The sequence below is a fragment of the Micromys minutus genome (assembly GCF_963924665.1).
Source record: "Micromys minutus genome assembly, chromosome: 23".
Taxonomy (NCBI): Eukaryota; Metazoa; Chordata; class Mammalia; order Rodentia; family Muridae; genus Micromys; species Micromys minutus.
The window spans coordinates 30018762-30032001 of NC_137958.1; the positions used below are offsets into that span (position 1 = coordinate 30018762).

At 36.1% G+C, this 13240-nt stretch overlaps 1 protein-coding gene across 1 annotated transcript in view; it reads right to left on the bottom strand.

Annotated features, from left to right (window-relative positions):
• CALCR (calcitonin receptor) overlaps positions 1-8786 on the bottom strand; it is a gene marked incomplete at both ends in the record, with an annotated part of 39598 nt that extends 30812 nt beyond the window's left edge. The window contains one exon of the mRNA XM_080936511.1: positions 8716-8786. Coding sequence (XP_080792637.1) covers positions 8716-8786 — 71 coding nt within the window. The remainder of the gene's footprint in view (positions 1-8715) is intronic.
• Positions 8787-13240: the final 4454 nt, after the last annotated feature.

Consider the following 13240-nt stretch of genomic DNA (forward strand, 5'->3'; position numbering starts at 1 on the left):
AGCAAAATACGTGTGCCATGCTATGAAACAAACAATAGGACACAAAACACAATACCCGCCAGAGCGTTTATGAGATTAAAACTTATTTTCATGAAGACAATAGGGGAATGTGAGCGTGTTAGGTGAGGGGCAGTTCATGGGAGAGTTGGGGGTCAGGACGCATTATAAACTAAGATGTAGACAACAACTAAGATGGAGACTGGATAAACATTCATCAATACCATGAAAATATAGATCCAGGTAATTTCTGATTAAGAGGACCAGAGTGGGGCTCATACCTTGACATACAATAGGATTGTGAAAAGCAAAGACCTACTAGAAATAGAAAATAAAAGCAAAACGTGGAGACAAGAAGCAGGGTAACTGAAGGATCTTAAATTGAAGAGTCTAATTTAGCTGGAGCCTCATGGACACTGGAAATGAGTCTGGAAAGCAGGCTTTTAAGTATGTATGAAACTTACTAATTAAACCACCCTTTCTCATTTTGCATACGTGCCATAAATCCTGACAGTTTTACTTGATGCTAATCTCACTTAAATAATGGCTTTTTAATATATCTATGTATGTCTGGAACCTCTCATAATCATCTGAGCATGATTTTTGCTATTATTGATAATGATGCATTGTGTGTGTGTGTGTGTGTGTGTGTGTGTGTGTGTGTGTGTGTGTGTGGGCGCTAATAAAATAAAGGACGTACTGAACCTTTTGAGTTTTTAAACTTTGTCCTCTTCACACCACGGTGGTAATAAGTCAGAGCTCCTATTTTCCCTATCAGTCTTTTGTATCTGCCACACCAGAGACTATCATGATTATCCATACATTGTCTGGATGAGAAACTTGGGACCAAACTAGGTGTCAAGCACTTCTCTGTCGCGGCCATCTTGTTCTCAGAACTATCTGGTTTTCTGTGTATCACAGTGTCCTTTAAACTACACAGACCCCACAAAACAATTAAATTTAAGTGTATTAAGAAAAATTTAAAAATATAAACAATGATCATAGGCAGATAACAAACATTGCCATCAATAAAGTCATGCACCATCGTTTTGAAAAGATTTATAATCTTCATTTATAGACAAAAATATCTTCATATTTTCTATAAATCTTTAAGTTATAGGTAGACTCTTACTAATAAAGGTTATTAATATCACTTAATATAATATTATAAAATAATATATTGTTATAAAATAAATATTATTTATTATTAATGATAAATTGTTACAACAGATAAGTAATAATAAATAAATATAAAATTTCAAAATTGAATAATTTATGACATGACTCATTCAACACTAAATTTAGTGTGATCTTTTAAACACACACTTTTTTTTCAAACTTCTTTAAGCAATACACTTTAGAATTTAGGTTAATTTTTAAGGACTCTGAGTTTGATTTGTGTTGTTATTTAATTCATAATATGTAAGTCCCGGATCAAGGATTCTGCTTTTAATTATAAAAGTATCTGCCACTTTCAGATAAACTACTGGAATAATTTGACCAGTGGTTAGGCCATGTCAAAAACTCCATGATTTTCTGATAGATTGTTCTAAACGAGGCAATCTAACTAAAAACGTTTTTTTTCCCCTAAATCATTGGAAGCCTTAATTATAAGTTGATAATTTAAAAAAAATGTTGATACTCCTAACTGTTTTGTACATTAAGAACATCCTCAAACAGAATTAGGGGTGACCCAGAAGGCGAACGTTCCAGTTTTTACTTTTATTGTTTACTTTTTAGCCCCTAAGTTTTTTGGCACATAATGTCTTCAGCTTACAGAGGAAAACAGTGAACTCAAGAGAGACAAAGACACTCATCTGAGAACTTTCCAACCCAAGTCTTTCGGACTTTTCCAGTCCGTGTTTCTACTTTCTCCAGTACGTCACTTTAGTTTCTTGTCAGAGAAAAAGGCAATCTTCTATTTGATTGCTACAGTATAAAATGCAATTGATCTGGGGCTACAGCCCCTTCCACAAGACTTTTGTAAAATGTGCGTGCAATCAGCAACCGTGCGGTAAGTACACGTGTGGGAGATGCTCTCTTGCTGAATTAAATGCAGCCAGAGATCTTACACTATTTAAGATAATTATGGTTTTTTGATTGCATAAATTATTATGACTTGTGTTGACAATCTAAAATGTCTAATTAAAAGGTAATTGTGCCTGCAGAGTGGATACTCCTGGGCTGTTTGTCAAGAGCCTCATGTAGTTTGCCTACACCTGCCCCTTACGCTGTCAAGGGTATCACAGGATTCTAAGAAAAAAAAATTACATGATTCCAAATTGTCCACATGGAACCTTTTTCCTTATGAGTGGCAACCCAAATAATTTGTAATAAGCTCCTCCCTTCCCCACTCCAGCAAATGGTTACTGTTCCTAGGGTCTGCTATCTCACTGATACAGTAATTAAGTCTTTGTTTGGGCATCCATTCATTATAATAACAGTACAGAATAATTGGTCCTTTCTTGCTTTTTATATTGGCACTTAGTGAAATTATGTAGTCTTCTTCTTAATAATTCTACAATCATGATAATATATTGGATAATGTGGGTTTTTCCATAAAACCACTACCCAATGCAGTTGCGTGTCAGGGTAGAAAAAAAGACTGTGTTTCTGCTACCGTGCTGATTGTCTGTGTAGCTGAGGGAACATTAGTTAGTTTTAGGCTCATCTGAAAACCGGGCATCATAATGACTATCTTGTAGTGTAAATGTGAGCTTCGAAGAGGATGTCTCTGGTAAAGCACATAGCATGTGATGTATATGCAATGCCAGACACTGGGATTTAATATGGCCGGGGCCTGTTCCATTTGTTTTTAAGAATAAGAATCGCCTTCAGAAGGCTAATAATTTACAGAGAGGCTCTCTGAATAATTTTCCATACAGTCTGAATATGAACCCTGTTATTCTTTAAGAAATAAGTGTACTGTCATAGGAACAGAAGTTAGCTTTAATATCTATATGCTAGGGGAGAGGTCTTAAAAGGGAATGAAAACTGCAACAGAATAAAATATCATTGATGTAGCAACATAATTTCAATTACAAAAAAAAAAAAAAAACCCAAAGCTTGTCACCTGTCAGGTGAACCAAATATATGTGTTCTTTATCTTAGCTCAATAGTATATCTTTGTATGTAGTTTAAGGTTATGGTGGGTTCTAATATAATGGACTTGTGCCCCAAAACCTATCCATGTGTTTCTGTCAGATTTAAATGCAGCTTTGAGTGTTTCTGACAACCCACAGCAATGTATTTTTCATAAGTTCTTTATAAATTCATTTTTTGCCAAATGAAGTTATACCAAATCATTTCCTGATTCTATAGCCATAAATTGCCTGAAGCTGGCGATAAAGGAAACCAAAACTCCACTTACTTGAAAATTATAGCATAAAAACTTGTTCTTTTCCAACACACACACACACACACACACACACACACACACACACACACACACACACACAAACATAAACAGACTACCAGGCATTAACAGTGCTTTTCGCTTTCCTATGTGTTTGCAGAAAAGCACAAATTTTGGGGTTTAACCATCATGAATACTTGGGGGTTTGTTAGAAAGTTGAAAAACATTGCTTGATTGGCAATGATAGTTAAAACCTATACAATGCACCATGCATAATTATGTATAGGTATTATTACACTGGTATATGTCCCACATCTGATTTTCTCTGCGTGGTATTTACCTATATTATCTATACATTGATTATAGTGCTTTATTCTGATGAAATAGTATATATACACACTCACTATTGACATGTTTTCCATAAGTGAAAAATCTCTAAAATAGAAACGGATCTTACAGTCTGAGTCCAATGTTAGGTGAAGAAAAGTTTCCATAGGCAGCTTTGAGTTGAAAAGTGATTCATGAAATGTCAGTCTGAATACTACATTTTAGGGTGCATTAAACAATTTTTCCTTTTCTTATTTTTTTATTTCAGTTTAAACACAGATTAGCATGTTATAAAAAATCTATCTAAATGAGTCTAAAAAAATCTTTCAGTATGCATAAAATTTTTAAAATGAGACTGTGGATTTGGAATATAATTGAAATTTATTTACACAAAAACCCACGTAACGGATGTGGGGTGCTTATAATTTCTATCATTAGTGAACATTAAAGCAGCAGAATATCCAAATTTTCTACCTATTAGCCTTCCTTAAAATTTTTGTTAAAATCAATTTTAGACTTGGAACACTGCCCCCTTTTAAAAAAGAAATGTAAAAATGGTTTTAAGTTAATCCTTTAAAATGTTCTGAATTCCAAGCTTGCAAGAAAAATAAATAGGCTACACCTCTGCATGGTTTTTATATGACCCTCAGACTCTACTGTGAACTCATTAGAATGTTCCACTGAGGATCTGTGTGCTTTATGGCTAACATCTATTTATAGAGTTTTAAAGTTCTGTATACATAATAATTCAAGGATTCACTGCTCAGAACTGATTGTAAGAATAGCATATATCTGTTCATATTTGGCTAAAAGGACTATCCTTAGACTCTTTATTACAGCAAAACCTACTATGTGAGGCCTGAGGATGGAACTCAGGTTAATGGCTCAGCTGCAAGAGCCTTTACCCTCTGAACCACCTCATTGGCCTATTTGCAGAAAAGTAATGAATTTATCTTATCATAGTGAAGTATTTTCTATTTTATAACTAAAGGTCATCCTACAATTTCCTTCAAATCACCACAGTATTGAGCAACTAAGCCAGATATCAAAGGAATTGAGGAGTTTGTCAGGTGTACCAGGTTTGTTTAAGGCATAGCCAGGAGCAAATAGGTATGCCATCTGTGACCCTGGCCTCTGTCAATGTATTAACCTTTACTCATTTTCCATGGACCCTCTCATGCTGCTGTGAAAATATAGGTAATGAAGTAAAGAGACATGTGTGTATATCTCTATCTCTCTATCTCTATCTCTCTATCTCTATCTATCTCTATCTATCTATTTATCCATCTATCCATCATCCATCTATCATCTATCTATCTATCTATCTATCTATCTATCTATCTATCTATCCATCCATCCATCCATCTATCATCTATCTATCTATCTATCTATCTATCTATCTATCTATCTATCAATCTATCTATCTATCATCTACCTATCTATCCATCCATCCATTCATCCATCCATCCATCTATCAATCTATCTTAAAACATCATATTCTCTATGCTAATATGCCAATGGCCAGACTTTAAGAAGGAAAAAAGGAAAGTAAATCTGGAGGAAAATCAGTTTCTTTTCAGTTTCCTGCCTTTTTCTTTGATTTACAGGCAGATGGCTGGGAAGATGTACATGACTTGGCCATACTACTGTATTGTCACTAGAGTGACGCTTTACGTGAATTTGCTAACCGTGCTGTCTCACAGTACTGACATGTAGCGGAATATAAGTTAAGCTTTATCACTGAAGGTACTTATGCATTTCCCTTGCAAACACTTAGCAAAAACTGCTTTGCATTTTCTTTTCAATAATCTACTGCAAGTGACCATCTCATTCTAAATGTTTCTCTCCACAAGGACTGTAAAACACGCGTGCTTGCTTCATTTGATTTTACTCCCCTTTTAGCAGGCAGATGGAGGGTATTGGAAAAACATTAAGGCGTCTCCATAGTAAGTCTGAGCCCAAATGGGCAACACCATACCCTGTCTCAACAAAGCAGAACCGTGGGTACTGGAAATAAGACTTTCTTATTCTCTTTCCATTACTGAGAAACGTTCCTAGAACTTACAGATTACTTTTTAAAACCTAAATATTTGTCTTGGTTTCGCAAATCTGAGCCAGAATATTGAATGAGAATTTAGAAAAAGTCTCCAGACATTAACGAATAGAGACTCAGTGTCTAATCCCTAAATATGATAGTTTGATAACGTGGCCACTCTCTGCAAGGTACTCTCATAGTCTTAAAAATGTATTATGGGATGTATTTATAATTCTAGAGCTCTAGTTATAACATGGTTTAATTATATTTTTAGTTAGCATAGTTTTTTACTATAGAGATAAAAATAAAACCTTATTAAATAAATAGAAAAACATGTATTTAAAGAAACTTGGCTCAGGTCCCACCATTCCAAATAACTATCTTCAATACCCAATCTCTTTCCAGTTTTTTTTTCTTTTAAAATATCTGTGACTTTTCACTACAAACTTATAATCAAATTTTAATTTACTTTTTCTATCTTGTATGCTTTATTTTTGTGTGTCCTTAAGGGGAAAATGCTTTCTAGTTCAAAGGAAACCAAAATAATTCCAGTTTTTCTATTTAATCCACGTATTCCCCTCTCATCATAAGCTCATATGTACAGCTAAGCTCACGATAAAGATGGAAACCATGAATGTGTGTGTTTTTGTGTATTTTTTTTTTTTTTTTTTTACCAATTATCTGTACTCTATTCGTCTGTGTGTAGATAAGATGTGACCATTCTAGGAATTAATTCAAAAGATGTTTAGAGTAAATAATAAAGTATGCTTTGCATATCCTCTCTGTGTCTTTCGTCTTTAAAAATGTGAGGCTCATATAGTTTTCAAGATTTTACTTATTTGTGTGCGTGTATGTGTGTGCATGTGTTGGCATATACTCATGTGTGTGCAGGTGCATGTGTGTGTGTCAATGGTTGTGCAGAGGTCAAATGAGGACATCAGGTCCCTTGGAGCATGATTGACAGTTGTTTGTAGGATACAGGGTTTGCTACATGAGTGCTGGGGTTCAAATTCCTCATGGTTCGCAGCCCTTCATTTAAATATTTGGTATATATTGTATATGCATGTGCACACGCCCATTCATGTGGAGGCCAGAGGCTGACTCTGAGTGTCCATTGCTCTCCACATTCACTTTGACATAGCTCCTCCCCACTCAACTGGAGATCACTGACTTTCTTGCAAGCTACAGAAAATAGCTGGGTGAATTTCTTAAAATTTTGTTCACACTAACACTATGGCAATTATTCTATGGGAAGGAGAGGGCCTTCTTCATTAAAGGAGAGAATAGAAGATAAGGTGGAATTTGGCCACAGTATGTGAGCTAGTGCAAGGTAAGAAGAGACAATAACTCAGTTTTACAGAGAACATCTCATTTCTTATGGCCACAAGTATTATTTTTTTTATTCCATGAAGTCAGGGGTATATTTATTCTATCTAGACAGGAAAGTTAGTCAGTTTCAATTTCTTTTAGACATTAGGAAATAGACTGACGGTACCATCATCAGCATTCATTCTTAAGTGGTTAATTTTTAAACACATTATGACAGTATGTCTCCAAATATTTTAATCAGTAATATTTATGGGGGTTAGAGAGCATTTAATATTAAGTTAATTTAAAAGTGATTGAGTACTCTTTGGAGAGGAATGGTGTGTGTGTGTGTGTGTGTGTGTGTGTGTGTGTGTGTGTGTATGTGTGTGTGGTGTGTGAATTTCATATTTAGTTCTCAAAACAAACTTTTTTTTTGTAATTCATCTCTTTCACTCTCACTTGTACGCACTGAAATTCTATGAAGTCAATGATATTTAAATTAGAAAATGAACAGCAATAGATGGTGTTTCACATGCTGGTTAGGAGTCAACAGCAGGATTAGAAAAGAGAAAAACTAGTCCCAAACGATTCAGGGTATCAGGAAGACACAGAAAAGGGCTTTGCTGTTCATCTACATCAGCTGGACCTTTTATTATTTATTTAAACAATAAAGTTTGGGTTCTGAGTGATGACACAATTTTCTGTAAGGTGATGTCGCCAAAGGTGGCAGAGCTTGGGTGAGATGCTATCACAGAGAAGAGCTCTTGAGTGGCTGGTGTGTTTGTTTCTAGGGATGTGCCCAAGAAGATTTCAAGGTATTTTAGAGAACACGAAACAATCTAAAGTGAAACTTTTTTGAAATGTTGTTTGATTAAGTAGGTTGTGCAATTTAAACAGGGTGCCATTTCCGGAAGAGACAAAGTGGTATTACTCGTGTTAGTTTAATAGAAAGATAATTGTGTCCTGTGCTACCTGTGCCTCTAGTTTTGAAAGTGCATTCACCACAGTTCTGTTTGCTTTAAAGGAGGAGAGCATTCTCCATTGGGCTCACACCAGAAGAGTACTCAAACAATTGCACATAAATGCTGTAAGGTAAAAGGCTGCCCTTTGTACAGGAAGCCCCAGCCTGCAATTTCTATTGTAGCTATGTTGTAAGCATGTGATTATGATCAAATCAGAGTTTTAGTAACTGGGGGTATGCACACATACATGGATGGGTGAATGTTTGTACATGTGATAAGCATACATCTTTCACATAGTTGCCAAATAAAGCCGCAGTCAGAAGATCCACAAAAACTGTGTGATTATTACAATTTCATTCCACTTAATTTAAAAATACATATCATATATCTATATGTATATATCTGTCTATCTATCTATCTATCTATCTATCTATCTATCTATCTATCTATCTATCCCAGGGATGCTTTGATTTGTCTTCTAACTTCATCTTTAGACATCCTATGTCCAGGAGTTTTGAAGTGCTTATTAAGACACGGGTCCAAGGCGTGGTTTTAAGTAAATAGAACACTAGGTGTTAGTATTTGCACAATGCATAAAGGATGAACAGAAAGATGAGGTCTGCGGCCCAACAGTGGTACCCAGTTCATTTTGTATAGTCCCTGGGAAGCTGGCACGATAAAGAGCAAATCTCCCCTTTGTGTTTCCAAGAGCAGTTCAATTTATGTTTTACTTAGCCTCAAATGAGGGCTTCTTTATCTTTCCATGGTAAACAGCGCCCTCGTTTTCAGGGTTCTTTATCATTGTTCGTGTTTACCGCGGGGTCTCTCAGGAAGTTGGTCAGCCAGATTGAACACTTATTTACTAACAGGTATGCAGACTGTTGTTTGTGCTTTGCAAGGTTAAGTTCTGACAGGAGCTCTTCCTACTCACATCCTTCTCAATTAGGAGGTAGGTCAACACGATCATGCTGTGTTAGGGAAACAAGGAAGCAAGCTGAGAGGCTAAGGGATCCCCATAGGAAACCCTGACAAAGGCTTTGAATTTATAAATCAAAACATTGCCACTTTAGTGGATTTATCCGTAAAAAATAAGACTGCATCTTCTTTCTGTGCTTCCAGACTATTGAAAACTCGGCATGTTTACTTGTGTTTTGTCTTTATTGTTCAAAACGACATTCATTATGTAACCATTTCCACCTTTCAATTTAACTTTTGTGCCCCAGCATATGAAAGTGTTGCCTTCAATTTATTCTGATGGATTAACATATTGGACAGGAGGCCTATAATTTCCTTAACATCTGAAGTGCTCATGACTGTCCACAGGTGGCACTTTGGAAATTCATCAGAGATCTCTGACATGCTCTCCTCTTTAAAAGGTTGCAGAGAGCACGGATGTCCATTAGTCATGCAGGTGCTGCTGGTTAACTTTTCTGATTGAGGAAATGAGCACATCCCATGGGAAAAACAGCCTCCCAGTCTGCAGAGACATACAGGATGGTTGGATGCTACCGAAAACGTCTCCCACAGACGACATACATTCCTTGGTTGGTTTTAATCATAAATGTCTGATTGATAGACAGTTCAGTCCTACAAGAAGAATATGTTCTTTAGTTGAACCATTGCTTACCCAGTGGTCCCTGCGATAAAGAGCCACCTGGGCAACACCCAGGAGCTTCTTAGAAGTAAACACTCTGCTTAAGATCTGCTGAACCAGAAACTATGATGGTGAGGCCATAGGTCTCCAAATGATTCTCATCAAAGAAAACTCATGAACTTTTTTTGAAAGTTATTTGGTTGTGTTTGAAGAAAAGTTTCTTCTGAAAGTAAAGTGGAAATGTACAAATTAAATTATTTGTTTTACATTTATAATTAAGTAAGCATTGTTCGGTTATAGACAGAAGGCTGAACTTGCATCTTTTACATATTTATTTTGAACTTACTAGAATTAACATAAGTGAATTGAGTTCATCAGCATTGAATTAAAGGAAGGGGTCATTAAGAATAGGGGTTGTGAACTAAATGTAAAGTTTTTCCCATGTACAAACTACTCTTTTGATATCCCCTGTTCATCTTTTCCAAGACTTGTGATTTCAGGAATATTTCATTCGATTGCCTATTACCCTCATTTATCACAAAAGAGTGTAGAAAATTATAAACCATATTGAGAGATGGTGAAATCAGCAAACTGTTGATCTAGATAGACAATATACAATTGCTTTTATCTCTTTAAGTTTGTTTCATACTCAGAGACCAAGTCCAGAACCCCATGGGATTATAAATATATACGATCTTATATTTACATTTAGCCCTTAACTTTAATTTTATTAAACTCTCATGTCAGTCTTCAGTTCAACAATGCCAAGTACGAATGGCACTCGCATGAAAACTCAGAAACCAGCAAAACAGAGAAATTATCTAGCCTGGAGTAGTTGAGCTAGGACAAAGATTTACCTAAGAAGCTCCCAATCAAAACCCACTCTGCAGTTAAGCTGGGTTTCATAATATGCTAGTCGTCAAAAGGCGTTCAGATGAAACTGTTTCTAGTTATTTTATCTGTAATGTATTCAGTGTTCCCGAACAAACCAACAAGTAAAGCTCAAATATGTCATTAACATATACCTTGGATTGAACAAAATCTCTTTGGTAAGTTTTTTTTAAAAAATGACTTAAATGCATTGTGAGGCTAAAGAGGTCCATGCGGCTGCTGTAGAACAGTAGCGGATGCTTGCTAAGCTGTAATAACACAGTTGTCACCCTGAGTACTACGGAACAGTTTTGCTAGTGGGAACACTACTAAACGCCCTATCAGGTGCCACCCAGCGATAACTATGAAGAAATCATAATCATTTGTAGTTTTAAAGAATGGCAAGAGCCTTTGCCCCCTTCAAAAATTTCTTCTCAGCTTTAAGAAAGATGCAAGTTTATCCCCCTTTCCTCCCTACAGCCCCTCCTAGTCTTTCTCCTATCCCCTCAAATTAATATAATATAAAGCCTCTTTTCCTATATTACTGTTACATATATACACATGTGTATGTGTATGTATATGTACCCACAAATACTTAATTACAACCTTAAAAAGGTATTCATATACTTTTATGCAAAAATGCTGAAAATTTGTACATTTATCTTTGGTTTTTAAAATAAAGTAAAAAAAAAATGAAAGATGCAAGTTTTTAAATAAAATCCCCATAAGAGTAAATCAAAGGTCATACCCATGGATCTCCAAGAGCTTACATGGCTGAAAGGGCCCAGCTGCAGGAGTGAGCTTGGCTCAAGGCTGAGGTCAGGGCAGAGCTCTGTCTAGCTTTTCTTGGTGCCCTCTACTCTCCCCTAACCACTAATTCACCTTGAGACGTCTGTGGTTTGGTCTGGTGTTTGCTGCTTCTCTGTTTTGTTTTATAATAGGAAGGTAATTTTCAGGACATGAGAGCAGAGACTCCCACCATCAGAGAATGTAGGTTACTGGCATGCCTCGTTACAGATGGGCGGTGGTATTCAAACAAGAGAGCTGTACAATTGCTTTTTCTGCTGAGTCAAGTTTTAGTGAATAACTAATAACATGGAACAAATTTACTAAAACATTGGGTTTCGGACAGTGGAATGGTTCCCCAAGTTAGAGCAGATATCCTGAGCCCATCTGACAGGATTTTGGAAGGAAGGACAGACTGTAGTCTCTGGATACAATTTCTCATGATATAAATGGCAGAGGACACTCCATCAAAAGACCCAAGAGGATGTCTGTAGAAATCCAATACAAATCTATGTCATAGAGCCTTGAATACTCACATCTAAAGCAGAAACATCTCAAAAATCATGAGTCTTTTTATCTTTAATGTGGAAGATATGATCTTAAATCCTGGTCAATGCAGTAAGTAATGTTTGGCAAACTAGACATGAGCTAAACTCATTTGGCCTAATTGCCTTATAAGGTCAGTCCTGCCAAACCATTGAGGAAAATCACCTCTAACTTTCTTTCCTTTGACTCTGGCATGTCCAGGAGGCTGTGGCTTCCTCATCTTCCTTTTGGTAAAATTAACTACTGAAGAAATGCATAGTAATTGTAGGAGACATTTAGCTTTACAGAACCCATACTGCCTCACTGCTGTGACATGCGCAATTACTTCCGTATACCACATAATGAATTCTAGACACAAGCCATGATACCTAGAAGCTACTGCAAGTCATGCATGCTGGGTGAAACCTTATTCTTCACATTAAATAATTTCCAACTCGCAGGACACTTTTCTATGCAAGGTTAAATTCCTTAGGTCTTGTGGTCTTGTCTTAACCCTTAATTCTCCTTAGCGCTAAGCAGAGTCTTTTCCCACCATTTTTTTTTTTTTTTTTCTGTTCTGAGAAACTGGTGGAGGGTTCTAAATGTGGACTATAAAGTAAATGCAACATCAAATGCTGAGATTTGTGGTTGAGGGTTGAGGGATGGTTAGAGTTGATGCCTTCAGTCTCCCTAAGTGGTTTTTCAAGGGTCATTTGAGCAAAATCCTAATTTCTGTGGCAGTTGCAATTGAGTTTTGTTGGTGTAGACCAAGAATGCTAATTGGCTTTAGAGGATTTGAGGAGCATGTAGTTCAACTTGGAAATTGTGAGTTTTCATTAAAAAAATAAAATAAAATAAAAAACAAAAACAAAAGCAAACACCCCCTACCCCCACCCAAACAAAAAACCTCCACAAGAGTAGATGGAATAGAAAAACAGATCAGCCATGGTGGGTCTGCCCTCCTGGGTGCTCAGCAGGCAGTGCCCCCGGCCAACAGGACAGCAAATGTGTATTGCCTTTGATATAATTGGAATTAAAATCTTTTGTGCCAAATGTCAAGCCCGTGAAATAAATAAATGATGCTGTGTGGTGTGTGCTGAGACTTGACTTGCATACTTATTTCTTTCTCTTTCGATTTTACTATAACAATGAACCTTTTTTTTTTTTTTTATGTTGAATTAAAGCAAAATTGAAGGTCAATCTATGGACTACTAGCAATCAACTTAAACATGGATTGAAATCTTCTTTCTTGTTCACTTAAAACAACTTAACTTGTATTCAAAATTAAAAAAAAAAAAAAAACTCCAATGTGAAGAGATCACTAAAGAAAAGATATGCTTCTGTGTGGTACCGAAGTTTTCTAAGAGGATCCGGATCATGAGCATTAGGATTCTCTCATAAACAATTGAATTCAACATCGCTTTTCTTATTCACCACTGATCAGGAAGGATGCAATAGAAACTTTTCAATGTTGGGAATGG